Genomic DNA, 21,297 nt, shown 5'->3' with positions numbered 1-21,297 from the left:
GTTGCTCCGTAACTACTGGATGCATAAAGAAGCAACTGTTTGCTAACACGTTCGCCATACAGATACGTATGGTTTAATCAGCCGCAACTACACTACTCTATCAACTCTTAATATGACAGCACAATCAAGATCTGGAGAAATGTGCATGGCTTCAAAGACTTGCCACCTTTGATAGAGCTGATATTAATCAATTTGCACCAGATTGTTGTCGAATTGTCTGTTTATTCATCATCTCCATCACACACAATAACAATGAAATACAGGGCACAGCGGACTAGTAAAAGTTGTCACATTGTAACAAGACATTCATTCAGCTCGTCACCTTTGAAGCTGGACTTTGAGGTTGTGCATTGAAAATAAAAAGGAAAGATGATGAGTTAACCGTTGTTTTCTGAGGCAGGGATGCAGAGAGAAATGTAAATGCGATGACAAAGTGTGGGCGGCTGAGTTGGCATCACACCTCTGTGTGTCCATCTCCTGATCATGTTGTGACAGACAGGGAGGGAGAGAGAGTTTAGATAAACTGAGCATCAAACATTGGAGAGTTAAATCAGGGTTAGAGGCATTTTTGAAGCGAGACAACTTACAGACGCAGACAAGTCTCTAATTCTTCATCTGAGTGATATTCACCCTGACCTGAATGCTCTATCATGTCTCGTGAGGAAAATATTCACATTGCTTCCTGAAATGTTGCAAATTCTCATTTTCAAGTTCACTGTGGAGAGAACAACAGATCGTGATTGTGCCGAACAACATGACATAAACTTTCAATTTATTTGAAACTTGTTCTCACTTTTTTAAAGACTGTGTGTGAAATGAGTGCTTCCTAAAATGCTCATAATGTGCCACAAAAACCTTTGAGTTTAGTCAAATGATTATGATCATTTCATGTACACCATTCAGTTTCCTCCTAAAAAACTACAGTGCTTACTTTTTTAGGAAATGAATCAGCCTTTTCTGAAAATGTTTATTTTGTGGGCCAGTCAGTAGAACCCCACTGACAAATTATAAAGAAGTATACAAGAAAAGCTTTACCTATTTAAAAATAGGAAAAGGCCCAAATATCAAAATTGTAAAATAGATTATTACTTACTTTAATTATAAATATTGAATGTTATTGAGATACTTGATTTGAGGATCACAAGTATCCATCTTCAGAATCATTCCTTCTCTTCGGCCTTCCATCAGCTATAGGCTTATGGTTCATATCGAGCCCAACAAGGGAAAGAAACATTCGGTGCGTTAACATACTATATATTTGGTGGACAGGCCACATGTAACATCAGTGAAATCTGAAATACTTCTTCCTGTTTCAAGGTGTCTTCTGCATATAATGCACGGTACACATTATCTGCATTTATATACATTTCATGATGATTCTTACCATACTTTTTGAGATACATGTATGGCAGTATATCTGTTTGTGTGCTGAATATGTTCTTTCAGTGCTTTTAAAGCATTCTTATTCATTTACAAAACATTAAAGAGTGAATTCCTACTCATGTCTCTTGCAGTAAACGCTTTGTCCCTTGCTGCGGTGATGTAGAGCTGCACTACCAACACAACATCACTGTTGGTTGTGGAACGACATGTGACACAATTTGAAACTTTCAGCCAGTGGTAAGTGCAACGACATTTGATGTGTCATGAAAGGTTTAGGCAAGTGTTTCATCACAATGGTCAATGATAGAAGTTTTATATGATGCTGTATTTCATCACAAACTGCAAGACTGTGAAGTCGGTCAGTCCTGTTTTTCACATCCTGGGCCTTTGGTGTTTTGTTTACACCTATTTCAAAATAGAATATGAAATGAAAGATAAAAAAAACACGTCTACTTTTCACATTACATTCAGCAGTTTCAGAGTGCTTTCAATGCTGGTAAAGGACAAGAATACAAACTGCTCGACAATAAACTGAACTTTAAATCTAATAAGACCTGGAGTCACCTGCGTGACCTCTGTTATAACTATGGAGGGATGCCATAATAGAGGTTTAAAAGCAGAAGAGGCCTCTCTAGCTTCACTTATCGTTTTAGCCAGAGTTTGGCATGTAGTCTGCTGTGGTGTCTGAGATCTGTAGTGCCGGACCTCTGACTTCATCTTCACATCCTGTGATCCTGATGTCCGACGGAAAAGAACAGTTCTCCGGGTTTTAGAATGAGAACCTGGAAAAATATTGGCAATGTTTCAGTCCATGGACGCAAGTACAACTAGTGCTTTGGTGTGCACCAATATGGTTCCATTTTATGTTGTATCTCATTTTGAGCCACCAAGAGTCAGATCTGACTGTCTGTACTCGTCTGATGGCCTGCAATAGTGCCCTCTGACCCTGGACAGCATCAACATACATGTAATCATCCAAGTAGTCATCCAATGAGGATTCTGGATCATACAGTGAATATCCAGGTGAGATAATCCCAGTTTGAGTCTCAGGTCAGTTCACAGTAGACTGTTGAGATTACACAGGCCAAGACTTCTTCGTCTCTGAGCGGACTTAAAGGTCCCAAACATCAGCTGATGCCGTCAGAGCTCTGTCAAGACGTCCTCAAAGCGCTCCAAGAGAGTCCTGGGACTCCTGCTCGTTGGCCAGCATCGTGCGCCCGTTGTCGCTGTAGCTCCGATTTGGCAGGAATGACAATCTGAAAAAGAGAGACAGAGAGTTCTTCAGTAAACTTTACACTACATCACCCTTCCCGGCTCCCGATTACGTGGATTAATCTACACACAAATTATTTACGTGTGTTAGGGTTTCCTGCTGACTTTGAGCTGTAATGTCTCTGATGCCAAGAAATCCATCATCACAAGGAGTGGCACAATGAGAATGAAACTAATAAAATAAAGACTAATACAACAAAAGACAGTCAAAATGTCTGTTTCAAATAATCAAATAAAAAAGGTCTGATTGGTATTGTAAGAAAAGGTTAAGAGGAAAAGTTAAGGTCAAGGCAGCGTTGACTCATAACTCTGCTGGCAGAAATAAGCAGAGCAGAGCTTCTGCAGTAGAGTCAGTGGGAATAGAAGAGGAAGGAGGCATGTGAACGGAGTTAAGAGCGACTGGGAACTACTGTCGACATTCTTCTCAAAGTAGGCAGCAGAGTCCTCCGCCAAGAGGGAGGAAGAGGAGGGAGACAGGAAAAAATAGTTTAGTTTACAATGGCAAAATGACATTTTAAATAAAAAATGTTTTAAACATAGCAAAAGGGAAAATATTGTGTGGTTCTGTGTGTGTTCGTTGGTCTGTTGACTGAGTTCAAGACAAACAGAAGCAGAAAAGCACTTAAAATCAAAATTGATATTTGTCCATGATGTTCTGGTGGTTTTACAGCCTTATGGAAACCCTAAACTAGCCCGAAGTGGCAAAAGTCCTTTACTGTGGAGGACTTAAGTAATCTGTCCCTCTGTGTGAAGATCACCTCATGATCATGGGAAAACTAGAAAACACACGCACGCACACACACACACACCCACAAGCAAACACACACCTGAATGGAAGTTCGGGTGGATTCCTTCTGCTAAGTCCCAGTAAATAGCTATAGCTGTTATCCGACCATTCACTACAGTGACCACACACACTCACACTAATGCACACACTCAGTCCCATGTGGAGGCATGTCCAGGGTGAGGAGGCGAAAAGGGGTGGGGGTATAAACAGAAAATGTTCTGTAACTTTTACTCCTCTGTTTTCTGGACTGCGAGTGTGTTTACAGTCTAAACACACTCTGTCTGTCTCCCTGTCACACAGTCGTGGATGAGACTGCTAACAGCCCCCAGGGGAAAGATCAGCATCAGACAATACCGAGGACGAAATTCAGGGAAACAGTCATCCGGATTACAAATAATCATAGAATTAGAGTCTGAGGTCAAAAACCTCCCCGCCCCGTACATTGCATTGGCAAATATGTTGTGGAGGAAATGTAACTGCAGCAACATTTTGCTCCAATGGAGGAAGTGTTGCCTGGGTGGATAGTTGGGTGTAAAAAGCACAAGACTATGTCATCAGAAACCGTGGTTGGCGCCCTGCATCCCTGGTGTGGTTTGGATTCGGAAACTTTAGGTCAGAAAAAAAAAGATCTGTAGTGAGAAGGTCAACATGATTCAAGATTCAAGTTGGAATAAACTGACTTTAAATATTGAACCAAGACCAAAAATCTTTCCTTGACCTTTACCGAGTGGTTACTGAGTTGCCAGGAGTGAATCTTTTAGGGAAAACGAGTGGAAGACACTAAATACGAACATTTTACAGATGCGCTCAATAAAAAATATTTTGTTCTTGTCTTCAAAAACAAAGTAACCCATTCTAATTAGTTGTATATGATTGTACTTTTTAGGAGTTTTAGAAGGGTTGAAAACTCACATTGTTGAAGTAACTCTGCAAAGGAATAAAGATATCTGTATAATTATTTGACACAATAAAAAAAAGCTCATTCTCTGATATCTAGACTGATTGACAGTTTGAAGTTTAAACTCTATTTTCACTTTTGTTTTACGTGTTTGATCAAGTAACATGAACCTGGATATGTCCATGTCCTGGTTTTCAGAAACACAAAGCTGCTACGGCAATATATTAATCATCTATTCATTGCGTCATTTAACAAGGACAAAGCACATCAACAAACATGATTGAAAATGGGCCCAGAGTTATCCTAAAGGCTGTTTTTCATCTGTGGACAGATGTTACGTATAGGCACCCAAAGAAATAATGCAGAATTTGCTTAAATAAGTATCCTTCAATAAGTGTCCTCTAGCGGTGTGATGCAGAGCTACTCTCAACTTCCCTCTCTTACTTCCCAAAAATATCTGGATGGGATTGCACCAGAAGTTGTTGTAAGCTCTCTTGGCCCATTAGCATGCAGTTTTGAGACGGTCCTTAACTTTAGCTCATCGGTTTTCTGTCTGCTGTCAAGTGTCACACTTCAGTATCTGATCATGAGGTAAAAACAACACCTGTGCAACATCAGTCAAGCTTTTTACCACCCTGATCGACTAGCCAGGTGAAAACCGATGGAAAGTTAGTGACGATCAACTTCGAGTCGTCGTCGAGTATTAAACTAACTCAAACCTTAGTAGACCTCCATGTTTTTGCATGTTGGCACATCTGCGTCATGAAAATGTTCGTGCTGCTCTGGCTGCTAGCAGTTCCTGTTTGCACTGTACAGACATCAATACTGGAGCAAAATAAATCTAAATCTGACAATTATCAGCCAAGATCTTAAGTTGTAAGGACGTTTATCTGGAGGCAACGAGTGAATTCAAGTCAACAACAAGCGTCTGACAGCAACAGCTGTCCCTACTGCCTTGAGGAAGATTAGAATTTTACTGAGATTATTTTAATCAATTCGTCATGCAGAAATCCTCAAATTGACCCTCCTGTAATGTTATTCTTTCATTTAATGAGGCATAACAAAAACCCTGCTTATCCCTGAGATCTGACCCTGCATGCCATTATGTGAAGACCGGATGCAGCATCTTATTAGGGATGAATATAAAAGTCACATTAACTCAGTCATAAACAAATTCATGCTTGAATTTGGCATCATAGAGTCGATGCTTTCCTCCACATCTGGGGGGCATTTTGGATTCAATTTCATCCTTCAGCTTAAGATTGACTCACATTTAAATTCATAAGTACAGTTTGACCAAAACACTAATATGAGGCTCATAGAGCAAAGCTGTTGTTTATACTTCTGATCATCACAAATTACATTGAGTTGAGACGCAGGTCACTTGCGGATTTACTTGCGGTCACTTGCGGATTTACTTATATGGTATTGTTCATAACACAAACACGTTATCCTTAAATCTCATCCGTATGGCCCGAAGCAGATGTTTTGACTACGTGTATCAGATTAACTTCTCGTGGTTTAATATATACATATATATACACATTTAATATATGAGTCCCATACAGTGCACATATCTTACCTCTGGCGTTCAGTATAGCAGCGAGAAGTGCAACTTCAATTTGGCAAGTTTTATCTGTAGCATGAAAAAAATGTCAATAGCCCCTCATAACAGATTATTGCCAGAGTTCGAAAAAATGGGGGGAAAGAGAGTATTGGAATTTTCCCACATGTTAAATCAAATCGTATAACATCATTCTGTCCACAGTTTAGTGGTCAACTCCCAGCAGAGCTTTCCCTCATGTGTCTCCTCCAATCTGTTTTGCTTTCTGTCTGGCTTTTTACTGTCCAATTTGGAGAAAAAGGAAAAGGTGGATTTATCTTGCAATACCTGTGCACTTTGGTAATTTTCCATCATTTCCCTCAGTTTGATGGCTCTGAAATGTTTTGTGAGGTTGTGTCAGCTGTCATTTATGATAAAAATAAAACAAACTTGTAGGGAACAGCGAAGTCTCCCTCCTGGTCAGAAGGAGAGAAAGGAGAAACTAACTTCTCTCATGGGAATCGACAAATATGTTTCTGTTTCTACTCTTGAGACAATAAGCAGCAGCGGCGAGGAAAGCGGAGCTGTTTCAAACCCTTGTTTTTCTCAATATTCATAGTCTGCAACTAATGTATTTACATTTAGTAATAACCTCTTTATATCGCAGTTTTCATTACGGTTAAGTGGTGGAGTCCGCCACGTCCGCACTGGATTTAAATTGCCTTCACTCACGCACGAGATTCCCAGGCTATGATGCAGTGTGAAATCCAGCCCTTACTGTTTTTACTTTGATATCATAGATATCAGCTTCACTGTTAACTCTCCCACAGCAGTGTCAAAGCTGAATTATAGGTCTGGTGTGTTGGATTTAGGGGGATACTTGGTAGAGATGGAATATGATATTAACAGTGTATAATAAACTAAGACTCCGTCATGTTGCACCGAAAACACTGGCTCTAGATGGGACCATTTGCGTTCATCAGGCATCGTAGTTCTCCTACATGCTTGGCACATGGGAAAAGTTTCAGTTGGTCGCAATCTGCAAACTCACCACTAGATGTCACTAAATCCTACACACTGGACCTTTAAGTTACTGCTAATGCAAACCCATTATTTCATATTATTGCCGCTTCACCTTAAAAGCATTGAGCTGGCTCTCATTGTGAAGCAGCCACACTAAACACAATGTTTTGTATTTGTCACTAAGTTTTAACTTTAGCATTAACCGCAACTATTCTTTCAAAACAAGACATGGTCATTTTGTTAATTTCTGAGACTGAATCATTTAAAAAAACATATTGCAGGTAGTGATGCAATGAAGTTGAGAAAAATTAGACTCAAATCTCCTGTACTATCAATGCTATCCAATGACTTTTAAGACAATACATTACAATATCTTCAATCCACACACTCGAGTTCTTTCCCTACAAACATGCCTGAGTTCCTGAGAGGCAGCTCTCAGAAAAAAAAGCCAAGTTAAAAACAGCCCAGTACAGGTCATGTATTCAACTTACTGTTCATAATTGCATCTGGCGCCTACGTGCTGCCAGATTTGCAGTTATCCGTCAGTTGGTTTAATACAGTATGTGGCAAAATTCCAGCCTGACAAATTAAAACACTAGATCAAAACACAGATCTAAAAGTTCCATGCTTGGGAAAACATCGTGAGAAAGAAGGAAATTCAGAATACTTGAACTGATTTTTACGGGGATTTTTAGTAGCTCTTTTCAGGGAAAAAGAGGATTTTAACTGACAGCAGGCATTTCAGAAGAGGTTTTTGAAACTGTATTTATTGCTTTAGTTTTGTGTATGTTGGCCCTTTCCTCTCCAGCCTGTGTATTGTCCTCAGTCTATTTTTCTTCAGAATGTTGATAATTTGCCAGTGTAAATTTACTGCTTCTGTTATGATCCGTGGATGTTTAACAAACAAAAAATATTTTGCTTTTTTTTTTTTTTTTTTATACAAAAGCTTTTTATTATTTAGAGGCAAATCCTGCACTTTAATTATTACAGGAAGCTTATAAAACCTTTAATTATGCCCATGGAATCTTGACATCAAAATATTATTAAACACATAATAGTGACTGATCAACATATTTGTTTTTGAATGAGAACCACATTTTGTTTGTAATTGTGTCAAAGCTGCACTCAGTACCTGTCCTTGTTTAGTATTCATACATGCTTCAAGAAAAGCTGAAATGTCACAAAACAACAAGGCTGTACTGTCATATGATCCGTACCCGTGACCTTAAGACGGATCGACACGAGATACAGGAGAGGTTTGTGTTCCTTTAATTTAGCGCTAATATCTTTCGGGGACATTAAATAATCAGATTTCACTCTTATCTCCTCGTTTTGGAGAGTTGAAGTAGCGAGGACGGAGCGCTGATGGGGAAGGAAGATAAGGTGCGTTTTCCCACAGGAAAGCTGAGGATATTACTGGAGGAGCTAGTTGTGCTCGTTCTAAGCAAACTACTCATTTCCACCCATTTGATTACAAACGGAGAACATTTACAAAAGCAAGAAGGAATATTGTACAGGCTGAACACATGGTATCACTGACAAACTGATAAATGCCCAAAACAACAACCTTCTGACTTTACACACACTTGTCCACGCACACACATAAATAGAATGACGTGTAGGGACTGAAGCATTGCTTAGACGGCTCCGGCACTCGAGGGAAATTCATCGGCTAATTGGCAGCGTGAATTCATGAAGACACCCTGGAATCTGGGCCAGTTAGGACTCCAGTACAACAGATACTGTATGTTGGACGGGTCAGCTGGGAATCCAAATCCAGGTTTGCTGGATCTGGTTTTAAAATGTTGAAGCACCTGAACGGTTTTGACACACTGTCTTCAAAACAAAGCCGGAACAGGAAGCAGAACCACTCAGCTCTGATATATGAGCTCTTCCCGTGGTAATAGAGAGGACGTGTTAGATTGTGGACACTCGGCCTTATTAATTATACATCAGAGACCCATATTTTTTTTACTTTTTACTTCTACTTCTCTCTACACACTTCTATAAACAATGTCACTTCCTCCCTCCTCCCTGAAGATAGTTTTACTCCCTGTGGTAAATGCATAAGAGCTTTTTTTTTGTACCAAAACCTTGAATCACTCATCCTGAGACCAAACGGAATGAAAACATTGAGGGACACAACAGACCATCAGCTCATAAAAAGACAGTGTATTAAAACAAATCCCAAACTCTGGATCGGCCGAGCATTCACACAATACACGGACACACACGAAACAAAAAAATCCAAACATAAAAGGGTAAAATTCATTCCTCCTCTAACATCAAATCCTGCTCTGAGAAACCCGAGACGCTCAGCTGGAGTGTCTTCGCTTCTCAGAAAATGTAAATGACTGACCACACAGTGAAAAATGTACATGCACATGTTGAAGTCTGAGCTGTAGAATCGCTACACTGACAGTGATACTTTAGTATTCAATCCACACTGGTGTCCTGCAGCCCCTTCATGAGCATAATATGGGTTTCTAGGACAGAAAATCCTGTGTGTTTCATGTTTCTGCTATTTTGCTGTGGAGGATACAGTGGCAGCCATTCTGAACGAAGGCATACTTCCATGCAGTGACCCGACGCCATCTCCCAACAGATCTCATAAGAAATAACAACACCCTCATTTCTATTAGCGTTTTACTGGCAAGTGTTTTGTGTTGACTCTCTGATTTGGTCACTCAGGGTAAATAGAGCGTCCTTTCCTCTAAATCTGAATCTCAGTATCTACAGCTAATCTATGTCATATATGCTGAAAGATTCTAAAACAGGAGAAAACCCCTAATTATAATCTCACGAAAGGACAAAGAGGATATATAAACATTTAAATCATACTTTGTAGGGTTAGGCAGCTCACCGGAGTGAGATCAGTCTATTTGTTAAGCGTGGTTCTTCAATACACTGATGCGATATTAATTTTGTCCACATCGCACAGCTCAAGTGCTGTCTCTGTGTGTCTGTGCAGACTCGAGTCATGTAGCAAGCACTGGCTTTAAAGAAAACAAAGAAAATCCCTATACCGTTCATCAAACAGAGCTTGTTTTGTTCGGGACAAATGCAAATTATTTTATCTGATGGGAGTTTTGGACCTGATTTCCCCCCCCCCCCATCCCACTAAAGTTAAATCACCTGAACCTGAAAATGAGCATATGTCCCCTTAGACACAGATATTAAAAAGGCCCCAAATCTGCAAAATCTAAATTTAGCAAACAGTCCTCTGAGTTTGTGAATACTTTCTCGACAGCCATAATTGAACAAATTAGGTTTTTATTATGCTTTATGTTGAGTTAATTTAATCTGAAAACAATGGAACGATGACCTTCACGTAAAGATGTTTGTTCTTGACAAAGATGTTTGTCATGTCTTTTTTAAGTTAAAGGCTGTCGGATGTAGTTCTCTTATCTATTAAGTGCATTAGAGTGAAATCGGTCTGTGACCCATTTTGATGACCCGTGAGTTTCAAAGAACTGTTCATCATTTTCTCCTACCTGCTTGCTGTTGCTAAGGAAACAAATACTAGACACAAAAAGACACACAAGGCAATACAATTTTCACAAGAAACTTAAATGTCTGGTTCAACGGAGGGCTTACAGCACACAGAAGATCGCAGAAAGGCAGGAGAGGAAGAAAGTAAATAAGAAGAGCTCTTTCTCTCTTCAGCGGCTACAGCTGATGTAGCTGATGACACATGCTAATAAGATTCATGAGGTGACCCAGTTTGGTTACACCGAGACCTTTTATTGCTTCATGTTTAGGCCCCGGTCAGCCTCATGGTTGTATAAAAAAAAAAACACACAGCATTGAGCTGCAGCTGTTATCAAAATCAATACAGAAAGTTACCTTTGATATGGCGGGTCATCAAGAATTGATTAGAAGACTATTTGTGAGCTCTTCAAGATGTCGAGCGTCAAGTTCAAACAGCTGCATTCCTAAAAAACCTTCTGAACTAAACTGAACTGAACTGAACTACATCTCCATTGCTCCTTTGGGGGAATTTTGCTCTGCAGACAGAGTTTAAAGTAAAAACACATGATGAGAACGGTGAAAACAAATGAACATAGCAAATCCGAAGAAAGCCTGCACCTCATCCCCGAATTTAATATCAGCTCTGCGGCACAATACACATGCCGACTGCCAGTGTTTATGACAGATTTAAACTGAGCCGTTGTGCCGTCTGTGTCAGACACAAGTCCGTTGGTTTGCTCTCTTTTGAGCAGACGGAGAAATGTAAAGTATATGATTCACCCGAAGCTAAAATAAGGTCAGCAGGTAAAGACTTCACAACACCACTGAAACTCAACTGTTGTGCTGTAAAGTTAACCATATACTTTATAATATCACACGGAAGGCCCAACTGTTTCCCTCTATACATCCACATACAGACACACGGCTGTCTGAAAAAATATAAGCGACAAAATAACAGGAAGGAACATGGGATTCACTCCAACTACAGGAAATAACCTCAAAGCACAAGGGATTATGGGTAGCAGAAGATGGATGCGACATGTGATTAGCAGCAGGTGCTCATGCGTGGAAAGTTGAGCAGAGTTAAAAATGAATCATCGGATTTGTTGCGACACATTCGTTTGTCGAACCTGGCAGGACGTAAATCAACTGCTTGTGAGTCATGTGATTATCGCTAACAAGTTCTAGTCTGTTCAACATGAGGCCGTCAGCACCCAAAGAAACCAAACACAACAAAATGCAACAAAGCTGACATTTACAGAATCACTTGGACTGTTCGCAGGTGTGATCACACCCGCACTCATCATCATACGGTAGTTTTTTTTTCCCTCACGTTGTTGATGACATCGGACGGAAAAAATGAATGGAACATCGGCATTTGCAGAGATAACACTGAGGGACTGAGTGTGCTCACAGAACGATGGGATAGTGTAAGCCCCATCAGAAGCCTGGCAAGAGATCTGATGCAAAGTTCACTCACAATGTCTCAATGTGCTGAAACGGAGTTAGGATTTACTTTCCCGCTCTGTGTTGTTTTTAGCAGAATCTCTGTGTCAGGCAGACAGTCAGCTGAGGTGAAGTCCTGTAGTTTCTATTGACAATGTTGTGATATCAATTTAAAGTTCCTCTCAGCTCTATGGAGCATTTTTTTATTATTGGTTTATTTGATAAGGGACAGTGCACATTAACAAAAACATTTCTGTAAATGCGACAGTTAGCCAAAAAGCTATTTTTCATTTGTACTATTTTTAGCTTCTTTCAGCTATTTGTTTTGGTTTTTTGGGCCTGCAGTTCTCTTGTTTTGGTTCACTCTCACAGCTCTCATAGTGTGTTTTTTTTGGTTATATTTTAGCAAAAAAACTCGAATTAATCCACTTTACATTGCCTGTCCAGAACCAAATGGAAGACAGACACAATAAGCGAATAAGTTAGTTAGTAGAGACCAAAACCAGAGCTAAAAGTGATATTTTTTTTTACCACGGACATTGACTTAGTTAGCAGGTAAGGTTAGCAGGTGTTGCTACTGACATCAACAATGACATTTTCTTGAGAGCAGGATCCTGAAACTCAATCAGCTAATTGGAATTCAGCCATCATTAATTCCCTCATTTACACCTGTGCTTTTCCGACTCAACAAGTCTTCCATGACAAAAGGCCTGTTGTAAATGTGCTTAATCCTTTACTGTTCTATGCAACACAGTGTGTTTGTGTTTCTATTCTACTGACATTCTGTATTTACATTTGCCATACGTATAAAGGCTAACTCAATGTGGAGCTGAGTCTGTGTTTCAAATCAGTGAACTAACACTATCATTTTTAAAGAAAGAACAAGTCTTTTGTCCCTTGCAGATGTGCCCAGGTGGGTTCATTCTATTGTCCAATTTGTAACCGAGGAAACCATGTTTCTGTTACAGAGGAGAGCAATGCCATGAGACCGAGGGAGAGATTCAATTAGAATCACAGATGAGTTCAGAACATCTGAACCGAGTCTAAAACTGAGGAGGAAGAGAAACGTCAGCAGCTGATGCAATCAGGACACCAACAACTTTTATTATGTTGCTTATTTTTTATTATTTAAATGTGAGTTTTTCCCCGTTTTACTCTCTCACTTTCTTTTGTTGTAGTATAAAATATGACGATAAACAGTAATTCCTTTTTTTAGCGCTCGAGACGAGAGGCGGGGACGAAAAAGAAACTGAAGATCAAAATCTTCTGGGTAAGAAAAAAGAGAGAAGCAGCTGGGGGATTTGGGGTTTCAATCAAACAGTAATAAATCATATAAGCCTCATAATAAATCCCAGACTGCAGTGTTTACACTTCCCCGTCCCGTCTGTCTAAACTAAGTGTCTGTGGTCGACACAACATGCTCAAAACATGGGCTGCAGCCTGTACAATAAAGAGGAGTTCTACAAAAGGGGCTTCGTTTTTTAATGATTTTGACATTGCATGGCTCCGGAATTCTGGGAAAAAGCAAGATTGCGCTCTCCTGCTGATGTGAAGGATAAACCGTGTGAGAGCAACAGTTGATTATGCATTTATTAACAAATGAACACAGCCCTGAAGGATGAAACCATACGCCCTTAACCTCTTTAACTCTAGCCCTATTTTTAGACCTCTGCTCAAAAATTGCATACCCATACTCAAGAGAGTCCAAAGCTCTAACTACAAGGTCTATTTTAATACTTTTGATGGTATAATACAGGTAACACTTGTGAGATGTGCTGAGATGTGTAAATATTGTGTATATGTTACTGGTTAATAACCAAGGTTTGGAATAGACGGATCTATTTTGGGACACCATTTTCCAAAGATGAGAAGAAGCAGCTTGGTCTTTAGTTCAGATTCTCTTTTCTCCAATATCCTACCGAAGCTGGAGCCGTAAGACTTGGGATAACTTGAATAATTAAAAAAAAGAATGCTTAAATATCCGAACCTCTAGTCCTAGTATCGGTCAAGCTCCACCCAAAACCTGGATCCTACATTTCCCATAGTGCAACTAGCTTATCTTTTTCTCAGACCCCCCTGTGCTCCTCCTGACTAGTAAATTGATCCTGTGTGTGTAAATATCAGTGGAGTGCCCCTTTAATATAACCCAACAATCAGTTACATTGTGTGTAATACATTTCTGGTTTCATCATTTCAGTGTTTCAACAGCTATTTTACATTGCATTTGTGCACCCATTCCTCATTTGTCTTCTTGCCTGCTGCACTTAACTTCCATCTATGGAGCTGAATGCTTTAGCTTATTATAATAATCAAAACAAGGAGGTTCAGGACGGGTAAACAGCATTGATTGAGCATGGCGGCAGGGCCTTGATCCAAAAGAGTGATCTTACTCGTCATCTCCCACATGAACCTTCGCTCCAGTGAGATTACAAGGTCTGCTGTTTTGAAATGGCTAAACAGCTGCTCTTTGCTTTGCCATTAACTGGCGGATAGTTGAACCACATAGCAATCACACTGATTGTACAGGACCGATAACACTGCATTTGTGGAATTCAACAGGCCTTGAGATCCCCATGCAGAGCCGAAGGTGAGCTCAGGACGGATCACACTGAAGTTGATTAACTGTAACAGGAAGAGTTGGACATTTTGAGTTGTAGCTTGTTATTTTTCTCACCAGACACTTGACACTCAAGGGGAAAATGTTTTTTTTTTATAATAGCCCTTCCTGGCTTCCCTACTTTGTTATATAGCACTAAAATGTGCATGTGTCCATGCACTCTATAGCAAGGCAGCAAACTTGTTCTCTGGGGTCTGATTTGTGCACATTAAGAGACTGTATCAACCTCTCATTTTACACCTTTCACTCTTGTTTGAATCACTCCCATGCTTGTATTTTTGAGTTGAAGCTCACACATTCAGCCCACACTGTTTTAGGTACCGATGTCAGCTGCTCTGAAGGAGGTAAGATGACGGTGCCGAGAGAGTCACGGAGAATCTACAGAAGAGAAGTGAGATTTAAAACTTGTTTCAGAAGATTAGGCGGCCACATCCAAAAACATGATGACCACAAGATCTTCAACATGTTCAACAACAATAAGCTACCTCTGAGGAGGACTCACAGAATTCCTAAAATGTCAGCGTGTCGTAATGAGGAGGGCCCCGTGTTATGAAAGTAGCAAATCTTCCCAAAACATTTGATCTTTCAAAACTGTGTTGACCCGGATAACAAGAGCGTGCATGGCAGATAATTAAGTTCAGTTCCAATTTATTGCTGTGACATCACCCTTTGGTTTGTGGACTATACGGTTTTACATACAGACCAAATATATTACAATTAACTTTCATGAACAGGAAAAACATAAATCCCAAATCGGACAACGTTGTGGTAACGACCTGTCAATCATACAGTAGCCAGGCCCTAAAGCATATACCCTGCTTTATAGTCTATTTTACTCTAAATGGGACCATAATGTACTAAATGAGCATCATGATGTATCGAAGAAGGCTTGAAAGTAGCGATTGAGACCATAAACTCATGTTTACAATGTTTACAGATGTAATAAATCGAGTGAGAAGTACAGTAGGGTCATTTTCTCATAAATTGATCAAAGACTAAAATACAGTAAAAGGAAGTTGTATACTATCCTCTGGAGCAACACAAGGCCTCTGGGGATAATGCAACAATATTTACTCAACAGCGTTGACCTGTTTCAGATGGTCTCACTATCTTTTCTACTTTCTCTACTGGGCACACCACAAAGTTTTTGTTATGACTCTAAACACAAGCAAGTGTCTACTATCCACTGCTGGAGCAAAGTGTTGATGGTGAGTGTCTGACAGCGTGCGTTTGTTGTCAGGACCACTCAGGAAAACAGCCTCAAAATTTTCATAGCGGAACACGACAACGCTGCTTCTTCCATGAAGAGCAGGAATGCAGAGTGATCCGAAGCCAAAATTCACACCATTTTTATACTAAAAATACTAAATAATAAATTAGATGATGTCAGAAATCAATGAGATTCATCTAAAACTATAGGAACTAGAGAGCTTTGTATTCATATACAGTACATCTTATAGGACTATACTGGTTATTGTTACTCAAATTATTGTCAAGTTGTGTGTTGAGTTTCTTCCCTGTAGGCAGTAACTGTTCACTTTCATTTAAATCAACTTGCAGAGACGTGAAACTTGGTGACTGCATGGCTAAAAGTGACCCAAATGACCAAGAAACAAATGTTATTTATCTGTGACCAGTCTTTGAAGATGAATGGTGGTCTTTACTGAACAAATCTGCCTTTTATGGGTCCAAAGTCCGACAAACTGACAGATTGATGTCAAGTGTGCGCAAAAGCGCATTCACACAGGAATAAATAAAAGGCAGAAGACAGATTTTGTAATGAACTGCACTACGGAGAAACACCCACACGGACACACACACACACCATCCACGCAAAAGCCCTCGAGCTCACAGACAAAATGACTCGTCGGGATCCCTCCAGTAATTTCACTTTCCAGTATCCTGTTGAATGTAATCTGATTGTCTGAGTCTGTTTTCTGTCCGAGACAGATTTTAAGAGAAGACATCTGTTAAAAACTGTAAAACTGTTTGCCTTTCTTGTTTCCGACCCACACCGGCAGAAAGCCTCAAAAACGCACACAGACCGGAAACACACATTACAACAAAAACCACTGCAACTGGAGCAGAGGCATAAGGTCAGCAAGCTTCCTCTCTAACAAAAAAAAGAAACTACAGACACACACATGCACTTGCGTGCACGAAGCATTCCATGTGTGTGTTTTTGCATGCACGGTTTTTCGATTTTCAGAATGTCTCCCTCATATGACATCAATTTGTCAGCTGTGTGTGTGTGTGTGTGTGAGACTGCGTGTTTGTGTGTGTAAGTGCGTATGCCTCTGCTTCTCTCCAGCAGCAAAGTACTTGTGTTAAAGTTAAACAGTGCAGACACAAGCAGGTCGCCTCCTCCGTCAGCCCCACTAGAAGGGGAGCACAAACACAGACGTCAACTAAATCACCACCATTAACGTCAACAGAAAAAAACGCTGTAAAAGTCAAAGAATGTTGGACTATCGTTGTGTTATCATTCATTATCATTCAATTAAGGATTGCCATCGGCGAAATAAAACAAATTTAGGAAAAATTGAATCTGTCCTCCCTGAAGTTCAACACCTCAGATGATTCTAAGCTCAAGAAAACTCTACAGCGATGTGACAAACGACTTCAGATGGCTCACTTTATTTAAAGCAACATGGGGTTTACTTTCAGGACGGCAAGCATATTATTTAGGTGTCAGTTTTACACACTGAGGACTTTATTAAAGCAATAAATACAAAGGCAATACAGTTTAAAGTCAGTGCTTTGTCCAATTTGGTGCAATTTGCACACGTGACACGTTAAATATTTAAAAAAGACTTTGAATAAACAAGCGATAGTGTTCTGTTCAGGGTTCTGCAGACTGATGCTGCAATCCCTCGCAAATTAGAAGTCGATAATTCCAAGTCAGTCTTTCCGACTTCTGATCTAAATGCATCTTACGCCATCTGTTCGGGAAAACATGGCTGCAAAATTTGCCTGCAGCAGAGTGATGCTTGTGAAGCTGAGATACTTGCCATACAGACATCACTTCACTGCAGGCATCCATGTTTTCCCGAACAGATGCACTGGGACGCATTTAGATCGGAAGTTGCTGACTTGGAATTAACCACTTCCATTTACAGAGGCTGGATGGATCTTGCCCGAGTTTCCGACATGAAATTCCGACTTGCATGACCATTCCATTGCACTTTTCCATGTCGGAGTGCATTTTTTGTACAAAAGGATTTTAGCATGACCCCAGCATGTCGTCTGATTGTAAAATTGCTACTGCTGCTGGTTTATAACTTCACAAGCTGCTGCTGATGCTGCTGTTACTGTCTGTGCTGGCTTATTACTCCATCCACCTCCCCAGCTTCTACTGTTCCAGTTCCTTATTGCTGTACATGCCTATAAGTTAAAATAAGTAAAGGACTATATACATCTATGTATACAAAATACAGCATGTGTGCTGTATACATTTCCTGATGGGACACGATAGAAAGAAAAGCATATATGACACAGCTCGTGAGCAGATCTTATTTCTATAATATGAGTACACACTATGCTCCAAAATTGAATGACTCAACTATTAAATTAATTTAACACAAGTCTGATTCCTGGACAGTTTTCCTTTTCTTTTTTTTCTGGTAAAATGTTCCCTCTGCAGAGGAACACAGCTGTTTTGGCCATGAACATGTATTTCTAGAAAAGGCACAGCCTGTTCAGATCTATTATTTACACATTAAAGTATGACACATGGCCTAAATAAGAAATGATGACTTCATTCAAATAAGACGATGCCTTGCATCCAAGCCATGACATGGTGTCTCACTGCTGGTTTTAATGCACCGCCAATGATTGAACCAACCTATGATCCATAGGATGTAGACTGAAACTAAATCAAATCATGTTTTTAAAATCGAAATGTCTTCAAAATGGCAGACATTGAATCTAACCTAATCTATGCCACCAATCAGTAATTTATACAGTGTGTCATCTTGTACTGTGATGTCCATGTTACATCCGTAGGACGTTTGCAGTTCAACAGCAGCCCTGGGCCGACTGGCCTGACTTTTGAAATGTCTGCAACTGAACAAATCGAACTGTAGAGCAAGAAATCTCTGTCTGTCTGTCTGTCTGTCTTTCTGGGTGTTCTTCGAATATCTCGAGAACCGCTCATCCGATCTACTTCACAGTTGGTGACAGTTTTTCTGTGGACCCCGTGGAGTGCTCCCTCGAATTTGGTGCAATTTGGACACGCGACGCATTCAATATGAATAGACTTTGAATAAATGAGTGAACAGCACTTTTTGTAGAAGCAGGGGCGAAGTTCGCAGACTTCATGACTTCGCAGATTTGATCATGTCATCTGTAAATGCACATTCGTCTCTCGATGCAAGAGAAGACAAATGAACCTGGTTCCCGCCTGAGGTCTTGATTTCTTCTTTGATGGACTTTTAACACGGAGCACAGCAAGACAACCGAAATATTCACCATGTGTTTACCTCAGTGCCATAGACGTCCCGTTGCCCGACGCAGCCGAGTATGCTCTTTGGGTGTGTCCATAGGAACAGCTCCCCTGCCGTGCATACCGCTCATCCCCACAGCAGAGAATCACCAGAAACGCCCTCCGAAACGCCCGGTTCAGAAAGGCGTACAGGAAAGGGTTCAACCCTGAATTAATGTACCCGAGCCACAGCCAGGCTGTCCACAGCTGCCAGGGCACTGAGTAATGGATGAATGGGTCCACCACGTTGGTGATGAAGAATGGCGCCCAGCATAGACAGAAACAACCCATTATAACCGCCAGCGTCTTTGCCGCCTTAGTCTCAATGCGCATGCGGCTGTTCGCTATGGGACCGTGGTCTGAGGAGGAGGAGCCCATTGTTGTCCTAAGGCGGTAGTGCTCCGACGGATCTGAGGAAGTGGAGGACCTCACGGTGACAACTGGAGTCGTTCCAGTGACGGGAGCAGAGCCGGCCCGCTGCAGTGTCTCGATCTGCCGCACATGGGTCATGGCGGTGACGTAGATCCGCTGATAGGCCAGGACCATGAGAGCCAACGGGACGTAGAAGGCCACTGTGGAGCAGATCAGGGCATACGGCCGGTTGACCAGAAACACACAGCTGGTGTCGTTGGAGCCTCCTGCCAAGGCGTGCCTCTCCTCAATCTGGAGAGGAGATGAAACACGGACACAAAAATAACAAATCATTTATAAAATGAACAAAACTTTATTTTTTTCATTTGTGCATGTATGAAACAAAGAAGATAATTGATAAGGTGTTAAAGGTAGAAGTGTTTTTGGACTTTGAGGAGGCTAACTACTAAGCTAAGCCTTAAAATCCTAACCTAGGAACTGTTAAAAGGTATCTTTCACAGAATACACATATTGATTAATTCTGGTTGCAAAGCTAAGATAGAGACGAGACTCCTTAGTTTCATATCACCATGTCACCAGGAGTGCGGAGTCTCATTCTGTCTTTGGTGGAAATGGAGCAGAGAGAGTTCACACCAAGATGACATACTTTACCGTATCGTTTAACTTGTGTCACAATTATTAAATCAGTTCCTGTGGCTTTGTGACAGCTAGAGTGAGAAGAAGTTACAATTTCAAACAACTCCTTTTTTGGGCAGAACAAGAGTGCGATGGAAATTTCCTGAATTTTTGAGAGAAAGACAAGCGGCCAAAGATGAAAAATGTACACACAACAGATAAAAACAAACTAAACACTAAAACCTGGCCTAAATGTGCAGACATAAGTCAAAGCAAGTCCTATGCAATTTTGTCCTTGACATATGACTTCAAGCCATCCAGCCAGCTCTTAAAAAACAAAAGATTGTTCTTTGGATGCTGCCAGACTGAAAGACAAAGAAAAGAGCAGAGTATTTCATTAACTCTGGCTGAATAAATTCATCTATCCTCGTCTGCCTCTGGGAGTCCTGCAGCTCATTTCAAGGCAGCTCTGAAATAACCTCACGCCAAAACATATCCAAAGCAGCAGGAAATGCTTGTTGAAGTGCTGTCTTTGCTCGCAGCGAGAGAGCCTCCACAGGGACTGGAATTGTTTTGTGATCACTGCATTAGCGTGTCATTGTACCAGGGATTGGAAACGTTATTAGAAATAAAGAATATTAGGTTGGAAAGGTATGCTGCATTTGCCCTCACAGAAAGAACATCTCTCTCTTTAGGCGTTTGAGGGAGGTATGTGAACTGTTAAGTGTGATACTTTGTTAAAATAAACAGTATATTTTGTTTATGCAGGGCTGTATTAAAATTGTAATAAAAAATAATAATGTAACCAGCAGTTGCTTTTGAGCCCCCTTTTTGATTTTCAATCTCAGCGGCTGAGGACTCACAATGTCCTCGATGCCGATGGCGTTCCAGCTTTGCATGATGGGTAGAAAGGAGATGAAAATGGGGATGAGCCAGCAGCCACTGAGCATCACCGCCACTCTGACCGGGGTCATCTTGTGTCTGTAGACCAACGGCTGGCAGCAGATAGCGTAATACCTGGAGTAAGACACACACAACACACACACACACGCACACACACACACGTGATGTACACTAGACAGCCTACGAATGAGGTTCAAATCCCCCTCGTTCGTCTCTCGCTCAAACACACAAACCTGTCCAGCGCTATGCAGCAGAGGTGCAGTATGGACGCTGTGGTCAACAGGACGTCCAGGGACGTTCGGACCAGACAGAAGATCTCTCCGTACCGCCACTCTCCGGTGGTCAGCTCGATCGCAGCGAAGGGCATCACCAGCAACGCAACCAGCAAGTCGGCGAACGCCAGCGACACAATGAAGTAGTTAGTCTTCTTCTTTCTGAGAAGAAAGCAGGGAAAAAAGACAGCATCAAAGAATCAGTGGAAGTT

General features: G+C 40.8%; 1 protein-coding gene across 2 annotated transcripts in view; it reads right to left on the bottom strand.

The window, feature by feature from the left end:
- Nucleotides 1–212: 212 nt before the first annotated feature.
- Nucleotides 213–21,297, bottom strand: part of LOC116388070 (5-hydroxytryptamine receptor 4) — a 35,088-nt gene continuing 14,003 nt past the window's right edge. Inside the window, exons 4-8 of one of the 2 annotated variants that reach the window (XR_004213050.1) lie at nucleotides 21,047–21,247; nucleotides 20,774–20,927; nucleotides 18,922–19,586; nucleotides 588–2,639; nucleotides 213–477 (exon numbers count right to left, since the gene is read on the bottom strand). Coding sequence is in view for 1 of the 2 variants with exons in the window: in XM_031855676.1 (XP_031711536.1) it covers nucleotides 2,546–2,639; nucleotides 18,922–19,586; nucleotides 20,774–20,927; nucleotides 21,047–21,247 (1,114 nt within the window). In the remaining variant the exon portion in view is untranslated. Of the gene's footprint in view, nucleotides 2,640–18,921; nucleotides 19,587–20,773; nucleotides 20,928–21,046; nucleotides 21,248–21,297 lie in introns of both variants that reach the window. The other variant, XM_031855676.1, reaches the window with a different exon arrangement.

The sequence above is a fragment of the Anarrhichthys ocellatus genome, unplaced genomic scaffold, assembly GCF_004355925.1.
Source record: "Anarrhichthys ocellatus isolate YVR2014 unplaced genomic scaffold, GSC_Weel_1.0 scaffold16, whole genome shotgun sequence".
Classification (NCBI taxonomy): Eukaryota; Metazoa; Chordata; class Actinopteri; order Perciformes; family Anarhichadidae; genus Anarrhichthys; species Anarrhichthys ocellatus.
This window is presented reverse-complemented; position numbering and strand designations above follow the sequence as displayed.